At 36.1% G+C, this 20,913-nt stretch overlaps 1 protein-coding gene across 2 annotated transcripts in view; it reads left to right on the plus strand.

The window, feature by feature from the left end:
• Positions 1–19,785, plus strand: part of PHTF2 (putative homeodomain transcription factor 2) — a 62,879-nt gene extending 43,094 nt beyond the window's left edge. Inside the window, exons 9-18 of one of the 2 annotated variants that reach the window (XM_014869062.2) lie at positions 201–359; positions 3,116–3,334; positions 5,235–5,363; positions 6,563–6,835; positions 7,942–8,073; positions 9,039–9,125; positions 10,200–10,355; positions 13,611–13,706; positions 16,578–16,703; positions 17,439–19,785. In XM_014869062.2, coding sequence (XP_014724548.1) covers positions 201–359; positions 3,116–3,334; positions 5,235–5,363; positions 6,563–6,835; positions 7,942–8,073; positions 9,039–9,125; positions 10,200–10,355; positions 13,611–13,706; positions 16,578–16,703; positions 17,439–17,459 — 1,398 coding nt within the window. In that variant the 3' untranslated portion in view covers positions 17,460–19,785. The remainder of the gene's footprint in view (positions 1–200; positions 360–3,115; positions 3,335–5,234; positions 5,364–6,562; positions 6,836–7,941; positions 8,074–9,038; positions 9,126–10,199; positions 10,356–13,610; positions 13,707–16,577; positions 16,704–17,438) is intronic. The other variant, XM_088165858.1, reaches the window with a different exon arrangement.
• Positions 19,786–20,913: the final 1,128 nt, after the last annotated feature.

The raw sequence follows: 20,913 nt of genomic DNA on the forward strand, positions 1-20,913 counted from the left end.
TGAAAAAATGTTTTCGATGTTACAATTTCTATTCCATAATTCCTGCTCTGCCAATTACTTTTGAGTCTTGAAAATGCATTAATACCTGATTTAACTGAGCATAGATACCAAAGTTGTAGAAAGAAATTTGATTTCACCGGTTGAGAACGAGATTTAGTAAATATGACTGTGTCTCACTAATACTGTGTTTCTTGCACTAGGATGCTCACAGGACTGTGACAAATTTATCAGATGAAGTTTCTAGTGAGGAGGGGCCTGAAACCGGCTATTCTTTACGCCGCAATGTGGAACGCACTTCTAGCGACTGTACACTTCGAAACAGGAAATCTCACCATTATAAGAAACACTACCCTCTGGAGGTATGCTCATTTCTATTGCTTCTTGCCTGTGAATTCTTAAAACCACTTCTTACTGAGTCAGGTATATTGAGCAAGCAGCTTGTATTTACTTGGTTGCTGTCTGGAGTTAAACTATGACATTTCCACAAATGTTTGTTTCCTGTATTGGATTTTAGAAGCCTGTAAATTGAAAGTCATGCCAGTAAGGAACAGAGAATTTTTTTGTTTTGCTTTTGTTTAATGACAGTGTTTTCAAACTAAGAGGTTGTAACCTAGTTTCTTTGAGCTTCATCCCATTTTTCAATTTGTGGTAAGGAAACTAAAATATGTTCAGTAGATTTTGCATTGGGTCATGATAACTCTGTTGCAGTCCTGTGACACCAGTTATCTCCTCTGGAAATTTGCTTTGTTACAGAAACAGTAGTCATTGGGAATATGCAAATTTTCAGCATGGTACTGCTGTTTCTTTCCATTTAGTATTTTGGATTCACTCACTTCCTTGCAAAGAAGTTGGATTGACTCTGAGTTTTTATTTCTTTGTGTTAGTTGAAACAATAATATAAAATCTTGTCATGAAATTTTAACACAATTGTTAATGTATAAAAAATACCAAAATTTTAAGAGGCCTCATGACATTACAGTTTATAATAGGGGTTTTCACAGATTCCGTATTAGTATAATCCTGAATTGTAAGAACTCAGACATTGAAAGAGAATGGGATGTCTTATTGTAGTTTTGTTTATTTAGTCATTATTTTAAAAAATCATGCTGTTTTGCTAATGGTGTGCAACTTCACAGATATGGAACACTTTTTAAAGGCTGTATTTTTTTCACTAAGCCTGAGCAAAGAAAGCAAGGAGTAAAATCAGCACTGACAAAAGTCCACTGACAGATGGGCTTGATAGGCAGAGTCTCATAAGTAAACTCTACTTGATACAGGAAAAGTGTTTTGGAAGGGTTCAGGTATTGCTTGCTCTGATCACAACTGCAAAGCCTTGAAGTTAATGCTTTGTATAAAAGACGTTTAATAAAGATGTTCTTTCACTCATTTCTCACAGACTTTGGTTAGAAAGATCCAGAATGTTAACTGATCAGAGCCTTTGCATGTGTGGTTTGTGATAATGGCACTGTTTGTTTCATGTTACAGAAGATGTCCCTTCACTGTGTGCTTGTGCAGCCATAGTGCTTCACAGGAGGAAGCAGAAAGACACCATTACAGTTGATTTCTTTTGTTTTTCAGCTTAGATATATTTTGCTCTTGCAAAGAGTGCTTCAAAGCTAGGGAAGACTGTAGATACCTTCAGAAACTGAAGAGACAAAATGTCATCCATGTTTAGCTGTGGCAGTACTGTTTTACACTTATTCCCCGTTCACTGATCTGACTGATGCAATTAAAGTGGAAGCTTTTCTTTCTTGCTACCAACTCGCCTCCCCCACACCATTACAAAGGAAATGAAACAATAGTTTTCAAATCAGTGAAAGCTTTCTTTGTATTTAAAAAAAAAAATAGTGAAGTCAGTGGATATACTCTCAAATTCTGTCCTACATTTTCTTTTATCTTCATGTTGACATGTGTTGTTTGACCAAGCTATTTTTCACGTTCTTACTTTATTAACTTTCAGCCTCAGTGGTACCCAGTAGTGACTGTCTTCTATAAATATATTATTTTTTGCTTTTAAAAAAAGTACTTCAGACTCTTTCTGCATTGATGTTATCTCTCCCTTTGTAAAAGGTGGAGAAAGAATTCAGACCAATTTTTTTCTAAACATTTCTTTACAAAATGGTTTGCATAAAATACATTAAGCATAGTTTTCAGAAAGAAGAACATTTCAGATAGTAATGGGCTATGAATCACAGTAAGTTAGTATGTCTGCTGAAACAGTGCTTAATTTTTTTTTTCAGAGTAAAAAATTGTGTTCTCAAGAGAAATTAGTAGAAAGAAATAAACTTGGTGTTAAGAGGGAATGGAAATTGCCAGGGGATGGCAGTGAGTGGGTTGATACTGCTTTAATATAAAACCCCTGTCTTGCTGGAAATAGATTCTGTTTATTGTAGAAAGTAGTTTAAACTCTACATTGTCATTCTGAAGACAACAGTAGATTGTTTCATATGTATGCATTGGGAGATTTGAATGTCCCAGACTTAAGATTTTTCTTTATCTAAGAGCTAGGTAAAACTTGGGCTTACAAAGGCATACTTGTTTGTCAAATGCAGTTTGTTTAAAATAATTAAAATTTTATGTCTGACTGTGCAGATTGCACATAAACCTGGCATTAGCTATGTGTAGGCTTGCTTATTTTTCCCCCTTTATACCTGATGCATAACTGTCTTCAAACCAGCTTCAACTTTGAGAAGGTATGTTAGTAGTAACAATGTGATTTTAGGGGACTTTGAAGGTCAGTTCCTCAGAAGTTTGAGATATAACAGGAGTCTGTGGCTTGATGATTGCTGTTAAATTCTAAACTAATGAGCTCTAAAAATCTGTGAAGTAGTTATTTCCTTTTAATAATGAGTATGATTTGCTTCTTCCTTATGTGATCCCATCCTAAAAAGCAGGGACAATGGACTGTTGCTTTTGGTACTGTATCTTAAAACGTGCAACCTCTTAGACACACTTGCAATAAACATACAAATCTTTCTGATGACAAGGATAATGGATTACAACCTAAAAATCCAGATAAGCAGAGATTCACTAATCTGAACTTTATAACATCTCTGCCAGGAAATGATGTAGAATAAAGCAGCAGCATTAATTCCGGTGGATGTTTGGGTTTCAGGACACACCTAAATCAGGTACTAGCTGCAGTTCTCGGTGCTCAAGCTCCAGGCAGGACTCTGAGAGTGCGAGGCCAGAGTCAGAAACCGAAGATGTGCTGTGGGAGGACCTCTTGCACTGTGCTGAGTGCCACTCGTCCTGTACCAGCGAGACAGATGTGGAAAGCCCTCAAGTGAATCCATGTGTGAAGAAGGAATTCAGAGATGACCCATTTCATCAGGTTGGTATCCACCAATTTTGGTTTTTTACACTACACACAAGTTCAGTGTTACCTATATATGTCACAGAAGGCCTGGGAGAGAGACCTGTATTAGATGGAAGTAACAAAGCCAAAGTGATTTGATAGAACTAAAACAAGGAAAACTTGATTTCTGCTACTCAGTCATTAATTTGTCAAAAGAAGAGGGTATGACAATATATCAAAATAGCCTATAGAATATTTGAGTGTTTGAATCTTAATTTTAATTTAGGGCAAGTACTGATTTATTTAAATTTCCCCTATGATAGGTGGTTCTATTTTGTTGTTTATTTTTCTGTTTTGGGGAGTTTTTTCCCCTTTTGTGTTTGTTTATTTTTTGTTGTGTTTGGGTTTTGGTGGGTTTCCTCCCTCTTTTTTTTTTTCTCTAGTGGAATTGTTTTCTATAAACACTTATCAGACATCTTTCTGTTTGCTTATTTAGAAATGTATATATAAGAAAGGTAAACAGAAGGATAACATATGCATTATGTATATGTGTGTATATATATGATATCATGGGTGTGTTATACATGTCTAAATTCTATTTGGTTATAATTTTTTTGCCATAAAGATTATAATAGCAATTTGGATTATATCGTGCACTCTTTCTTTTTTTCATTTTTAGTTCTTCCTGCTTGCATTCCATAAAACACTACACTAAACCTTGGAGTAGTGAGTTGAATTACTGTGTATATATTGACTTAAAGGTTTATATTGATTTGACCAATTGAGAATTTTTCTATTTGAATAGATTATAAATTTTTGAGTTTCAGCTCCTGGTGTTGATACTCCCTCTAGAGGGAGAGCCTGGAAAACTGTGGTTAAGAAAAGCCTGCAACAAATATTTATGCTATTTTAATATTATAAATAATTTCTTCTTCACCCAGTGGAAATAAGAAGGGAGATACTGAGTACTCAGCAGATTTCAGATCAATACTTACAAAGCAAGCAATAAAATGAAAATCTTTACTTTCAATCAATGATAATTAAAATCTAAAAATAATAGCATGCTCTTGCCAGCACCACCACTTCCAGCAGTGTGATGCACATAGTGCCAGGTGACTAAAGCTGAAAGCAGTTTTAATCTCCTGAATGGAATAGGAGGGAGACAGGCCTGAGGAAAGTCAAGAAATGGCCACAGCAGTACTTGTCACCTTGATATTTTTTCCATATCCTTTAGTTCTCTCTTGGCTCTGTGGTTTGTAAAACCTTCCTTTGTAGAACCTTCCTGAGCCCTGGGTACATTCAGAAGATTAAGCTGGGATTGCTCTGCTCTAGGAGCTGCCTGTATTGATTAGACACCTCCTGCTCTCTGAGCCTGGCCAGATACAGTGTGCACAGGGGGGTCTTTATGCATAGCAAGGATTGTAAATGTACAAGTATCATTAAGAGCAAATAAAAAAACCTGTTTTCCTTAGGCTTAACCTGAGAAGAGTGCTTTTCAGAATGTTAGGGGTAAATAAATTTTAAAAAAATTAATTAAAGCTGTCAGATTTAGAACTGACTTTTAAGTAGAACTTTGTTTTCATATTTCTCTTTTATTTTTGAATGAAAAAGAAGCCAATAAATCCTTAATTGGGTTAACTCATCTCTATTAGAAAATGGAGTATAGAGGAGAGTTTTGTTCTCACAGCTATTTCTTGGAAAAGAAGGGGATGATTTTGAGGAATGAGATTAACATACAGTAGAAGTAAATGTTATATAACAATATTTGTGTCAGTCTAAAGTGTTTTGGTTTGATTTCTTGGTGTGCTTGTTTGTTTTTGTTTATGGGTATTTTGTTTTCTTTTTCATTTTTTTTGTTTGTATATTGCTGACAAAGGCATATTGACATGAAAATAGATTTTTAATTCTGATGGAGGATATTCCTTGTCTTTCCCAGAGTCATTTGCCTTGGATCCACAGTTTGAATCCAGGACTAGAAAAAATAAGTGCAATTGTATGGGAGGGTAATGACTGCAAGAAAGCAGATATGTCTGTTCTTGAAATCAGTGGTATGATAATGAACAGAGTGAGTATTTGTTTTATTTTATGCAAATATTGTATTAAAAGTGTAAGCACTACAACTATCACTACCACGCTTGGTTTATGGTTGAGGTTTTTTTGTTGGTTCCTTGGTTTATGGGTTTTTAAATTTGCTTGTTTTGTTGTTCGTGTTATTGTTTAAGTATCTGTTATTCACATTATTGTTCTATAGCTTACATCACTCTGATTTATTTGTTACTACTAGATTAAAAGAGCTGCCAGATCTTCAGTGTTGGTACAATAAAAGGTGTTTGCATTGTTAGGTGCTTGCTCACATAGCCAACCTCAGTTTTATTGATAGATGCTGTATATTTAAGTTTATCTCCTTGATTTTGATGAACAAGTAATTTATTGGGTTGGTAATATGCAGATCTGAGTATCTGGGTGCCAAAGTTAGGATTGGGAAAGAAAGCTTTCCTCTTTAGGAAGCAAACCTCTAAGAGGATGAGTGGGATGTTCTCAACTAGTCCTCCCTCCTTTTTCCTAGTACTGCTCTTCAGGAAACAGTTGGAAATGCATTTAATTGATGTGCTCTTTTTCAATACAGACAACGTGGGTATTTTGTAGAGCTGCTCATAAAATCCAAGCATAGGCAAAGAATACTCTCACTGGTTCTGACAAGGTGATAGTCACTCTCTCCAACTTGTTAAAAAAGCAACTTACTCACAAACCTAGTTCTGATCTCTACCTGACTCAGAGACTTTACAGATTTGGATGAAAGACACAACAGAGAGAAACTCGGCAAGCTATAGCCAGCACAACAGAACACCAGTCCTGTCTGTGCTATAAATACTTTGATTCCACTAAAAAGGATACAACCTAAACCAAACAGAAATAGGAGCAACATACAGGATCTAAGCAGCACAGTCTGATTGGCCCACTTGGCTAATTCATCATTCAGTGAATTTTTAATGCAGGAATATGCACTGGAGTTTAGCTGCAGTGTTTTATTGCTGGGTTTTTAAATTATTTGTCTTATTTGGTTCCTGTGCATTAAGTGCTCTTTGAGGACTTCCTGTTTTTTTAATAGTAAAATGGGAAGGTGATTGTTTGAAGTTTTCATACAATTTACCAGATGATCAAGTGTTCTTTGTGATAAAATAAAAACATTAATATTTTGTTGATTGAATTAATGACAGAATCATTCAAAAATTAAATATAGACCTTGTTTTCTTTTGTTTTTAGGTGAACAGCTATATACCAGGAATTGGCTATCAGATTTTTGGAAATGTCATATCTTTAATCTTGGGTTTAATGCCCTTTGTCTTTCGACTTTCCCAAGCTAAAGATTTAGAGCAACTAGCTGCACATTCTGCCACTGAGCTTTGTATGACTGCATTTGGATCAGATGGAGATGTTCTGGTTCTTTCAATGGTTATTATAAGTTTCGTAGTCCGGGTGTCTCTAGTGTGGATTTTCTTTTTTCTGCTCTGTGTAGCAGAGAGAACATATAAACAGGTATGAACAGCAATCCAAAGACTTCATCTAAAGCAAACCAGGGTTTAATGTTTACATTTTTTGACTTTGTGAATATTTTGTTTTCTTCAGTACACTATGAGTCATAGATCGGTGATGACAAACACTTCAGTGGGCTTGCAGTTTAGGAGATGACTCAGTTCCAGTGGACTGAAGTCCCTGAAGCTAAGAGGTCTTTTTTGGTGATGGTGGTTTTTTTTTTTCCTTGGAGAGAATTTCTGGGGAAAACTGGCTCAGTGCATTAACCCAGTGCTTAATCATGTCCCAGTTTGTTTCAGGTTTCCACATGGAGAAGTAATTTCAGGAAAAGAGCTCTATAAATTTTCAGTATGTTTAATTCAAAACCTTCAATTTAGTTCATAGAATGGTTTGGGTTGGAAGGGACCTTAAAAATCATCCAGTTCCACCCCCCTGCCATGGGCAGGGACACCTCCATTCCTGGCCTTCAGCACTTCGAGGGATGGGACATTCTAAGCAGTTCTGTCCATCCCTGGCCAGGGCCCTGCCTGCTATGTTGTTAGATCAGTTCTGTAGCTGGAGATGATGAGAGCTGCTCTCTGGAGTTATACACTGTTGCTTGTTATTGCAATTGAATCTTCAGAGAGGAACCTTGCTAGCTGCAGCATATAAATACTTACTAGTCTGCAAAAGAAACATTTTATACTTTCTGTTCTCAAATTGTAGCCAAAATAGGTGATGTAATACAGTAGAATAGAATTAACCTTCTTCTAATAATGATTTATCATGAAAGGAACTTCTGTGGTATAGGTGCTCTCTAATGCAAATCATTGGCAGGTTTGAGGTTTTTTTCTCCAAATTTTTAAAAGCATTACAGATCTGTTGTCTAAAATTTGAAGAAAGGAACTCAAAGTATAGCTAAATTTTGTTAATCATTAGATTGTGGAGACTTTTAAAAAGTTTTAGTGTATTTTCTCTCTTTAATGATATGCTGCACTTCTGGTTTATATTATCATATTTTAGTTTACGCTGGTACGGCGTACGTTACATTGACATATTTAGTGAAGCCTTTTCTCTTATTTTCTTAGAACCTCTGAAAATCATTTAAAATTTTTTTTTTTTCTCTGCAGAGGCTGCTTTTTGCCAAACTTTTTGGTCATCTAACATCTGCCAGAAGGGCAAGAAAATCAGAAGTACCTCACTTCCGCTTGAAGAAAGTGCAGAATATAAAAATGTGGCTTTCTCTCAGGTCCTATCTAAAGGTAAAATAATGTGTATTTTTGCTTTAGTAAAATGAACACATTTAATAAATTTTAAACATCTGAAAATAATGTATGTTTATGTTCTGACATAAAATGTTTCCTATGCTACTGATGGAAGGCTGTTGTTGTGGTCTGAGTATTTCCTCCTGTGCACTTACTATTGGTGCATATGTCCCATATATGCTTCACTTTCATGACTCTGGCCAGGAGTGCCTGCAGGCAGACAGCTTTTGAGAAAGTTTATGTATGGTTTTCACCTTAGATTACAGCCTGAGTGTGTTCAGAGTTGGAGTCTTGTCTTAGTAATGCTAGCTGAAAAATTGTGTGAATACGTTTGGTAAAAAGTGACCACTTGTAGTTTAATACTGACAATACCGTATTTTAAGAGTCTCATCGGTTGGTGTCATTAACACAAGGAATTTATAAAGCGAGACAGTTCTTGTGTATTTGTGCTGTGAGTGTATGGGTACCAGGTGAAGCTAGTAATTATACTTAAGTATTATCTGTAAGACATTCTGATCCTTGAAATCTCCTGTCATTAGTTTTTACAAGCAGAGAAATGTGAGTGAAAACATTAAGGAATTATGGTGTGGAGGCTGGAGAGCGTGGAAAACAGAACTATAGGCAAACAAGATTTAGTGTGGTGGTGGGGTGAAAGGAGGATAACATCACTTGGATAATAGAATGTAGTTCAGGTGTTTTAAATTTCTGCAAATAGTAGCACTCTTGTGGGATGTTCCCTTCTTTCCTTGCAACCACACTTGTATATTCCACCTTTAATTGTGCCATTAGTAATGTTTCTATAATAATGTGGCAAACAAAAAAGTGGTCAGAGGCAGGTGTGTAGGGAACTGACTCAACTGAGAAATAACCAGTGAAGAACAGTGTGATTCTGACTCGTTATGCAGAATACCAGTGCTGATTGGGTGGGGTTTCACTCACACATGCATTTCCTGTATTTTCAGCGTCGAGGTCCTCAGCGCTCAGTGGATGTCATAGTTTCATCTGCCTTCCTGCTGACTATCTCAGTTGTGTTTATCTGTTGTGCACAGGTGAGGAAACGTTACTTGTAGAGAAGCAGCCATGACTTAAATAGTTTTAAAAACAGTTTTGAGTGCCTTTTGCATGGTGATTTCTAGTAAGTTAGAAGAACCCCAGTGAAAAACCAGTATTAGCTGTTAGAGCCTTTTTGACTAGAGCTCTATTTTTTATTGTCATTTTATCTACTTTAGAATATTCTTCTGTAATAGCAAAAGAAAATTTCAACAAATTTCAAAATTGCAAAATTCAAAATTGCAACAAATTAGAGGGCTGGGCAATCACCAGTGGTGTAGAGTCTAATGAAGAGAAGTGGTGGATTCTACACCTGGGACAATGTGATTCTTGGGGATGTCCTGTGTAGGACCAGCAGTTGCCTTGATCTGTGATCCTTTTCTATCCCTACCAACTCATGATATTCTATGATATCACTGTTATATTTCAAATCTGTGTCCTCCTTCATTTTTCATTGTAGGTTTTTGGAACACCTTTTCTTTTTTTTTCCCTTCATTTTGCATCAAAACACACTTCTGTAAAGACAGTTGATACTGACCTTGGTTGATGGTTTTTGTGAGAAACAGTCTTGTTGACTATATTTGCCTGCCCTCTAGTGGAAAATCTTTTAGTAAGATCTATGTTTAGTAAGATTTCTGTTGCTTAAGATTTGTCTTTGAGCTTCTGTTTCAAAATACAGGGGATTTTCTGGTAATGTTTTCTTTCCAATTTCTAATTAACTCTATTGTGTTTGCCTGGTAGCTAACTATAAGTATTTTATTAATAATACAATTTACATAAAATTTAGTACATGTGAGAATGTAATTTTTTTTATCCCATGTAGTGCCTTTGCAAATTTGAACAGGAGTTAAAATTGTCTTAGAGTGTATTATTTTATCTTTTCTCAGACCTCATATCTCTGATACTGTGTTGATTTAAAATTGAGTCAAATTTTATAGGCCTAAAAACCTTCCATGTATTTATTACTGGGATATGTTTCTTGAAGTTGTGGAGATAGGTAACTATTTTCTTATATCGTAATGTAATTATTATTTAAAATTAAATTTTAATTTCTTTTCTCTTTTTGTTTTCAGCTACTTCACATGCATGAGATTTTCCTTGATTGTCACTACAACTGGGAACTCATAATTTGGTGCATTTCTCTAACTCTTTTCCTCTTAAGATTTGTTACTCTTGGATCTGAAACAAGTAAAAAGTACAGCAATACCTCAATATTACTTACTGAGCAGGTGAGAATTTGTATAGACTTATATTTTTATATCTAAATAACTCATTCATCTGGTAGGTCTCAGGCCTTGTAGATTTATTAGAATAGTCTGGATTGGGGAGTTAATTATGGGGAAGTGAAGCAACTTTGCAACCTGAAGTTCAGTTTCTGAGATAAATGCTTGTCTTTATCCCAACTTCTGTTTGAGCGAGTAGGCTTAGAAGTACCATCTCCTTTAATACAATTTAACACCTAACAGAGCACTAACATAAAAAATAGGTTTTAAATATTAAAAAAACACCTGGAATCTGTGTTGGATGGGTGAGTAAAAGAATTGAAAACAAACTTAACCCTCTGTGAAGCGAGTTGCTGTTTCCAGTCCAATAGCTTAGGACTGCTCAGTTGCCTGGATTACATACACCCTTTTCTAGACTTTTTGAAAATCTTTTTTTTCAGTCATTTTTCAAGCTTGGCTTTGGGTCTATGTGTATTTCTTCTCAGGAATTTTCTGGTTGGTGTTTGTACTTCATACTTCCCTCTCTGCTCTGCCTGGCATTGCTGATAGTTTTACAAGCTAAGCATTTTCAGTTAGTGTTAGATTAGAAAGTAATCTCTTTCTTCTGAAGTTTCACACTGGTACAAAACAACCCTTTCAGGGCAAGGTAAATAGGCAGTTCCAGAAACCTTCACAAGTTTCCTACAGAAAATGTGTTAAAGTAGGAGAATAAAATCTTCCACTGTGTGTCCCAAAGTCAGGATGTGAGGTCTGTGACAGATGATATAAATGACTCATTTTTGCCTTTACTAAAGATAAGGATGAGCACTGAGAAGCCTGACTGACTACCCCTCTGCCTTGTCCCGACTGAGATATTTTGCACCAGTCAGAAGCCTCTGAGTTCCTGAACCTGGAGAGTTTTCTATTGTTCTGTTGATCCTCAGAGTACAAATAGCTGAATGTCCCAATGAAGTTAGTCTGCTGTTTCTGGAATGAAAATGGAGGGAAATGTTTGGGATAAGGAACACTTACTGGAAAAAAATGCAGAGTGTAAAGGGAAAGAGATTGTCAAGCCTTTGTTTTGCTTTCATAGGTTTCTATACTATGCTTTTATGGCAGTCAATGTCTGAACATTTTAATCTAGCATGGATATCAAAAGAAACACTTTCTGTATGTCCTCAGAACTTAAAGAAATGTTATGTCACCAGACATTTATCTTTGCATTGAATGCAGCTTATCCTGTTACAAGTCTTTTTTCCTCAAAAATGCCAGAGAGCTTTATGAAATGAAAACCAAAATAGAATTCACAATTGTTTCTCGGAAAATTAAAAGGATACACTTCACCTTGTTTAAGACTTACTGCACTTCACCCAGATTAAGACTCTTTTTAGCCTGATTTCATTTGCTAGAGCTGGGTACTACAGCATATTTACAGTGTTCTTGAGGCAGACTCATGGAAGTCTAACATTTTGTCTTTTCAAGAAAGATCAAGCCCAAAAAATTGACTGACACTCACTTTATCTAAAAAAGCACATCTGATCCAGTGTCCTGGAAAATGGCACACTACAGTTATTAGGCTTGCTGAAAACAAACTGGAAAGTACAAAAACAATAACAAAGACAAATGAGTCTCAACTCCCAGATACAATTTAAATGCTCCACAGATAAGATGAAATTGAAAATTCTACTTTTGCCAGCAAAGTTCCAGGCACTTCTTTGTGCTCTATATTCAACCTCTGAATTTCATGATTAGGAGTCATGATGGATAACTAAAAGGGATTTTTTTGATTTTATGCTATTTGGTTGTAATTTTTCAGGTCCTTCTGAAGGTGTTTTTAATTGGTGTTGTAAATATGTGAGCAAATTAGAAAGTGTGGTCTGACCATAACTGTCATTTTCCCAGTTTTGAATCTCAAAATAGGTGTGGTAGATGGCTGTGCATACAAACTCCTTCTCCTGATCCAAGTTTCTTATTAAAATTAAGGAAATCATAATACCTCTTAAAAGAGAATTGAATCTTACTAGGGTTTTCAGAGTTGCTAATTAGAGCTTTTCTTTTTGTTTAGTCCTGCTTATAAATCTTGCATTGTTGAAAGCAATAGTTTTATCTTTAGAGATTGAAATCTCTTTGGCTCTGAAAGCATAATTTTAGTTTAAAATGCAATAGTAATAGTTCAGGAGCTTAATATGTCTTGGAATATATTAGGCATAGATTTTGATTTTGAACCTGTGTAAGAAACTTACAGTGGTCATTTTAGGGAGATCTGATAATCAGTTACTTGTTTTAGATGCCTATAGCACTTATTTCAATAACCACCATACAACCAGGTGGTTTAATATATCATAGCATCATATAGCATCACTTCCTTTCTGTAGTCAGCTAAGTGACATTTGAAGAACTACTTCAGTGTGTTACTAAATTGTTCGTTTTTTATTTTGAAGGTTGTCATCCTAAAATAAAAAGTGAGTGGCTTTTCAAGACATTTTCTCCTTTAATTTGCTTTTGTTATGCAATAGAAAAGAAAAAAGTAGCCTTTGTCTGAACTAGGATATCAAAGATAGATTGATTGAGAATGAAAGCTGATGTTTCAAAATTGCTGAAGGGCCAAAAGAGAGCTAATTTGAACTCTTAACTTTCTCAGAAATAATGACCCAAAAAAGTCTACATCACAGAAGTATTGAAATGTTCAATATACTGTTCTCCTACAGCAATGAAGAGTTTAATAATTTTTCAAATATTTCAAGGCACTGGAAAGATTGATTTTCTCCACTCAAGGTGCTCATGAAGTACTAAATTACACTAGAATCTTTGAAAAGAAATTACACTTTAGCAGAGTTATGGTTTAGCATTTCATTCTGTTCAATAACTTTTGAGGATGTTAAGTCTTGTAAAGTCTTCCCACTAGTACAAAAACCTTCTGGGGCTGAATTGTCAAACCTCAGGCAACCCTTGAATGAGGAAAAGAAATTGTGTAAACCCCAGCTATGCTGGTGATTTTTCGTGCCTAATTTATACATCAGGGTAAACTTTAAAGTTGGTGCTATAATAATGTCAAATTTAATTTGTTATATCATAAAGCATTTTATTTTCCTATGGTGCTGAGCCAGTACTTGTTCTTGAATATTAGAAAGGAAACAAAAAATTTGCTAGCTCACAGAAATGTCATTGCAGTTTTGTCATATGGCTGCTGAGTAACCATATTGTTGAAATATTAAATAGTTCCACATTAATTCCTTTGAATTCTGAGTAGGTGGTGATACTTGTGTCTTTGTTTTAAATCAGATAAACTTGTACTTGAAAATGGAGAAAAAGCCTAATAAGAAGGAGGAACTGACACTAGTGAACAATGTTTTAAAGCTTGCTACTAAGTTATTGAAGGTAAGAATTAAAATGGTATTCCCATATTATAAGAAAGAAGTAGAATAGATTCGTTAAAGAGTCACTTGTGTGACTTCTGCAGGCAGTAGGGTGTGCTTTGGTTTAAATTTGTCCCTTACCTCTTTCACAGGGATGCTGCTTGTTCCTACACTGCAGTCTGTCATGTTGCTGCCATTGTGCATTGCAAATTATTATTACATCCAGGAAGTTTTATTCTTTAGCTGTGTATTAGCAGTGTGAGAGAAGGTACTTCAGGGTGGTCAGGATGATGAATGCTTGAGAAATGAATGATGCAATTTTATTGTCTGTTCCAGTGTCAGTACAGTGGTGATTTAAGACCTTGAGGCCTCACTCTACCACACTGAATTTGGGTCCCTTAGCCTGTTGATTCCCACGTGTTGGAGTCAGTAAGTCAGGAGTCTCTCTGATTTCTTCAGAGAGAAATCAGAGTGCAGGGATTGAATTAAAGCCTTTGAATGGAATGAGTAAGTGAATAGATGGAGTGAATAAGTAAGTAAGTAAATGGAATAAGTTTTAAGTGCTTTTAGTGAGTAAAAGGTCTTAGATGCCTGAGAAGTAGTACATGCTCTACGGAAGGTTGAAAAACAAACTAGTGTTTCTTTAGAGGCTCCAAAGACTTAGCTAGTTGGAAAGTTTCTATAAAATAATATGCATCAGGAAAAGCTGGAACTTTATGCCATGTGCATTTTGCCAGTGCATTTTGCCACTGCAGTTTTACCATTGTTTTATGCCATTGCTTTAGCCATTGCTTTTATGCCATTGTTTTGCTTTGTTTTTGCCTTTGAGTCTGATGTGCTTCTGCAATAAATAACTTTATAGCAACTATTAACTTGCTTAGCTTTTTAAAAAAGAACATAACCTGGCAGTGTAGGTGCCCAAGAGGCACCCAGAAGTTTTCCAAAACCTCACATCATGTGCCAGGGAGCAGCCCTTAAAGTGAAGTTAAAACTCTGTTTAATTTAGCCAGCTAGTAGTTGAGATCAGACTATTTCTTCTAGTTAGACAGGTAATTCCTTCCACCAGCACACCTCGAGCAAGGTGTGTGTCGGTCCCCTGCTCTCTAAAAAGACACACAGCACTTTCCATGAGAGGACTGACAGAGTCAGCAAGGACTCAGAGCTGACAAAGCAACTGCTTGAGACTTGTGCTGCAGCAATAAAGAAAGCCTGACTAAATCAGTGACTATCTCCTGATGTAAGAATAAGGGACTGCAAGGCTTTTAGGACCTGGTTGTGGAGCAAATGAAAGGAAGTATTCTCAGTGCATTGGGTGGTCAAAGGATGCTGTGGATGCTGAAGGGTTATCTGGATTCAAGGAGAGACTGGACAAGAATAGGGAAAGCCCAACAGGTGAAGGATATCATCAGCTGAAGTGTTTGTGTGCTGTGAGAACGTGGGGTAGGTTGGATGCTGATCAACTCTTGGTCTAAATTGCTTCAGTTTTTTTCACGCTCTTCTGTGTTTCAAAAAAAGTGTTCATGTTTTCCTCTTGCCAAAAGTGTATTAACTTACAGCCTTTTTCCAATGGGGAACTTAGCTCTTGTGGCACAAATCCCAGACCCAAGCCATCATTTAGTTACTGTGAGAACATACCGAAAAGTGAAATTTCCAAACCACCTACTATGAACTTTAAATAAATTCTTGATAGTCAGTGATCAGAGCAATTACATGCTTCATGCTCAGTAGCTAAATGGGCTCAGGGTTTTTTTAAATTTGATTTTGGGTGGTTTTGCTCTTTAAACTTTTATGAAGACTAGATTCTGTTGAATATTCTTACTGTTTTCTTACTCACAAAATTGGTAAGATGAATCCAACATCGAAATACTTTTTCCTTACAGAATTTCTCTGCTGTCCTTCTCAGAATCCTGTCTTTTGTATCTTTTGTATTTGCAGCAGAGTTTTATATGACATTACATCTAAATGAAAAGGTTGTTCATTCTTAGTTCACCTTTTTGAAAGAAGAATCATAGCTTTGAAATTCTTCATTTTTGAGGTTTACAAGGCATTTTTCAAGGCCCAGGATATAATGCAGGAGAGGGATGAAGACGATTTTAAAGCTAGAAAATATAAATGACCAAAGCAGTGATAGTTGGTAGACTTTATATAACCCACTTTTTTATTTTAAAATTCCTTTTCCTTCCTTTATTTGACATATTTCTAGGCCATAAAAGTTTGGGTGACTTTATTCACACACCAATAATGGAAAATCAGTGAAATAGTTTCTTTGTTCAAGTTTTGTTGCAGATTAATTTGGGCTAATTTTCTGTTCCTTCCAACAAAAAAAAAAAGTAAAATATTGGCAGTCTAATGATTATTAGGATTTTTTTTCCTTTATCATCCTTTTCTGGCTATATCAATCAGTTGTTAGTTTCAGAATTAATGGAAAAGGGAGGAAATTGCAATAGGAAAGACATTTTTGTTAATTTTCATAGTTGTGAAGTAGTCTTCTGCCATTATAAAAAAAATCTTTCTTTTCTTATTTTTTGTGGTTCTGCTGCCTGTCAGTTCTTCTAACGATGAAGGTTATTTCTGGAAAATTTTAAGGAATTCAGAGGTGGTGGCATCTAGCTCTTTATTTTCTTGTCTTCATGAGCAGGTTGGTAGATAGTGTACATGAGTATCCTCCAATTTTTTGAAGAGTTATTTAGGCAACAGCAGTCAACAGTCAGTTACTGTGATGGGTATTTTCCTGCACATTGTTTGATATGCAGAATAATAGGACAATTTTTTACTCCATTGGGACTTGAAGGCTTCCTAAAGTATATAATATATATAGCTCAATACATATGTGAACAAAACCCCCTTTGTGTCATTTTTGTTTTTTAATACCGCTGTTGTTTTGCCTTATTAGGAACTGGACAGTCCCTTTAGGTTATATGGGCTTACAATGAATCCACTGCTTTATAACATCACCCAAGTTGTCATCCTGTCAGCTGTTTCTGGTGTCATCAGTGACTTGCTTGGATTTAATCTAAAGGTAAATACTTGAGAAGCACTCTTTTTTCACCATGTTGTTATAGGAACACATTAAAGCATAGTTAATTCTTAACCAGGCTAACTAAATGATTTATTGTTTGGAAACTGTTGGTAAATGGTTAAATTAAATCTGTATCAGAAGAATAATGGTGTATTTGTTAGTGCTTTTTTTTTTTTTCCCCATTTTGTGGCTTTGTAATTTCATTTAGGACACTTAATTACTAGAATTCTTAGGCATAAATACAAGATATTCCTTAACTTTTCTTCATATCCCAGATATAATTTCTGTCTTTAATTCCTCGCTGTTGACTCTGTAGCTCTTTAGGGGAGGCAGAAAGAACAGGCTATCCTTGTCTTACACTGCAGTGAAGTATTGCAATAGGAATGGTATTGCTGTGACCAGCCCTACAGTGTTGGTTTGCCATTGCTGAAGGATTGTCCTCTTAGGTCCTTCTCTCTGGCCCATCCTGAATTGCAAACTCTGGAAACTATTTCAAGATTCAGGTTATGAGGCACAGGCTTGTGGTTGTCACAGAGCCCTTTACTGTCCATTAAGTTTGCTTACATTTACTATCCTTTTCTTGTTAGAAGTAAATGGATGTAAAATGTATTTTGTGTGTCATTAGAATATGTAGCAAATACAGTAAGAAAAAACATGGTAGTATTGCAGTTCTTGTAAACAGAAATAATTTGAGAAATAAGTTGACACTTAATTTTTCTGCTCTAATTTTTCCAGCTCTGGAAGATCAAATCTTGACAGTATAGAAAGAAGATGAAATAGCAGTGTTACATAAAAGGTCATTAATGGACAAAACTGCCTCACAGCAGCCACTGAATCTGTATTTCAGAAGCTACAACCTCTTCAAGGAAGTCAATTGGGAAACGGAAGTGTTTACATCTGTCTTGTGCAATCTTTGTATTTATTTCATCTTCTCACTGGTTTGTGTTCGTTTTAGTTGACATTTATGTTTTATTTTCAAATTACTTGCTTAGTTTTGGAAAGGGTCAGATATAGGAAGGGTCAAAAACTGTGTGTCTGAGAGTTTGAAATCCTGAATATCGATTACACTAAATTGGTCTGTTATTAAAGCTAAGCCAATGCTGAACATTTTTAGTTACCAGTAACACTATATGGAAGTCATTTGATTTTTGATAGTGTGGTAAAATTGCTTAGAATATTTCATTTGCACCAGTCATTTCTGAGGACAATGTCAATGGATGCTTGGTTGCAATAGAAAAGTGAGACCTACTCAAAAAATAAAGTACTGACAATACAGTATGACAGGTAGCAAAAATGTTTTATATTACTATTAGAAACAAGTGGAAATTTCTAATAGTTTGAGTAATTCCAGGATTTAAACTCATATAGGCTGCAGTTTAAATATCCTGGGATATTAAAAAGGTATTATATAAGAAGTCAACAAGTGTTCTTTGATAACACACTTATTCGAGCAATAATTGTAAATGGTTACCATGCTGTATGATATTTTGATAAAAATTAAATATTGTATTTATTTGAAATACTGGGCTGTTCTGTGCAGCTCCAACTGTGCATGTGCACTTTTTATTGTTACTTTTAATGAGAAACTTTATACATATAAATGTATATTATTTGGGATATATTATGGTGAACTATGGAGCAGTATGTATTATATGTTGAGTATTTAAACAAGCAAACTATTTACTGGTGAAAGGAATGCTTTGAATGACTGAGCAAAAGATAGATAGATGCTCTCCTCTTGTACACTATAGTATATGCCATTCATACCACATTGAAGTTTAAGAACAATTAAACACAAAGAACAAGTTGCTCTGGTGAGCAGCAGAGCTACAGAGCCTGGTATTTGGCAGGTTTGTGTCTTGAAATAACTGCCATTCCTCCCCAGCAGGTGTCATTGCCATGTGCTTTCTGCTGGGGTTTCCAACACCTCTCCCTCTGCCTCCCACACGGACCAGTCATATTGACTCATGGTTCCTCAGTGTGGCAAAAATAACGTGTCCATCCCTGTGGAATTAAGTAACTTGTAACAAGCTTTCCTTCTACAAATTATATTGGGAGGATTAGTACCACCAGGCACAAGTATTCTTATATTTTATGTTTCTAAAATACTGGCTTTGTACCAGAAAAATGACAGGTAATTGTTGACAAGAGTCTGGATATTGCCCTATGTTTGCTAATCTTCAGCATTTTGAAAGATTGGAAGTATTGAGTCTTAAACTTATGTGGTATAAAAATATTTTTATATATAAAGCAACACAAACAAGCATTTTGTATTTTATTTGCCTCTGTACTAATGTTTAATAATGACCAAAGTGCATTCTGGTTTTTGGAAGAATGTATTACTGGAGCTTTAAGAACATACTATATTTAGTTTCTCATGTGAAAACTTCAGCTGCCTCTGATCTGTTTCTCCTTTCTCTGTTGTTTGACTTTGGGATTGTTTTTAAAAATTAAGTACATTTTATACACAGTTTTTTCCAAATTATGGTACAGACCTACACAGAACTTAATTTTGCACAAAATATATTTAAAAAAAGAAAAAAAAGAACAGCGGGAGTTCTATGGGTGATAAAAGAAAAGGCTGTTGCTTTTTACAGCCTGTTGTTATTACAAAACCATTCTTTACTCTAGAGTGGAATTATTTTTAGAAATGTGAAATAGTGACTATATGGCTTTCATTACTTAAAAAAAAAAAAGGTGAGAGAAAACACTGCGGTTTGGGTTGAAGATGAAATTAGTTTAACCATGTATACCTCAGCAACTAGCACTGTGCGGTTTGTTGCACTAACAAACGGCAGCTTGGGGAAAGTAAAACATTTGTGAAATGAAATTCAAAATAATAAAAACCTTTATTTGCTACCCTTAGGTATATTCATTATATGAAAAATGAGAGAGGTTTAGTCTCCATCCCTCAATGTGGAAAGTCCAGTATAAGAAAAGAGGCAAGTAGAAATATGGCAGATCTTGCGTGTTAACTGTTATTTTTTGCCATGTGTTTTGTAACTGAAAGTGTGATCAGGCTTGGAATAAAGCTTTCTATGATTGATGGTAAAAAAGAAAAAAAAAAGTGCAGTGAGCTATATCTTTTAGTAATGTCCAGCATATTTCTGTCTGCCTGTTTTGATTTTAATCGATATACTCCATTTAAATTAAAGCACATTTGGGAAAGACACCTGCACACGGAATGCAAGTGATACAGGATATCATATAGAACAACCCAAGTTAAAGTATAGGTTAAATGCAGAAAGACACTTTAATAATTTGTTTAGTTCTCCATGTTATCTTCTAGGAACGGGACATTTAAAACCCTTTGGGCAGCTACCAAATTGAGCTACTTCCAAAAACTTCTATGGATTGCTGTCTCGGTTTGAAAGACAGGTATGGTCTAAGGAAAGGCAGGAGCCCCTTTTCTGCGATGCAGAGTGCAATCCCCCTCCCTTTTAATTATTTTAGGTCCAATTCAGACACCTTCAGGCAGGAGATATGGGGATGAGAATAACAGTTCTTTACTGGTATTTAACAAAGCAGAAAAAAACAACAACAGCTATACAAATTGGCAACAGAAACAGTCTAGCTCCGCTCCAGTCCCTTCTGGCCGCAGGCCGTCTCCCTGTGCTGTTACCGGTGCTGTGGGGGCAGGGCAGGTCCCGCGCAGTTGAAGAGGGCTGGGTGATGGCGGCCGCGGCCCAGGGGAGAGAGAGGATGGGGAAAGTGACTCCCCCCTCACGGTGTCGGTCGTGGTGCTCAGCAGAGTGTCCGGAGGTAGTAGGGTGAGCTGGGAGAGCAGCGGAGCGATGTCCAAAGGCAGGGAGCGTGGATCTCAGTGCTGGGATGGCAGGGGAAGATGCCAGAGCAGAGCCCAGGTTCTCTTCCCACTCCAGGAGCCAAGCGAGAGCCAGTCCCCCGCTCCAGACCCCCCTATCCCACCTTTCCTTTTCCGGTTCCCCCCCCCCCCCCCCCTCTCCCTCCAGCCACCCCCCTACGAGAGAACATTATCTGTCGTTTTAACGTGTAGCCACAATTACTTAGCATAACAATGGGAGAAATTCCACAGAAAGAAAAGCAAAGCATTCAACCCCCAACAATTGCAAACTTATTTCATTCCAGGTAATGCTTAAGCATATAACTGGTTCAGATTTCAAAGGTCCATCTTTGGCACCCAGCTAGAGAGAATTATCTCTTTTACAGGTGGTGGTAGTGGGCTGCTGCT

The sequence above is a fragment of the Sturnus vulgaris genome, chromosome 5 (genome assembly GCF_052056855.1).
Source record: "Sturnus vulgaris isolate bStuVul1 chromosome 5, bStuVul1.hap1, whole genome shotgun sequence".
NCBI classification, from domain to species: Eukaryota; Metazoa; Chordata; class Aves; order Passeriformes; family Sturnidae; genus Sturnus; species Sturnus vulgaris.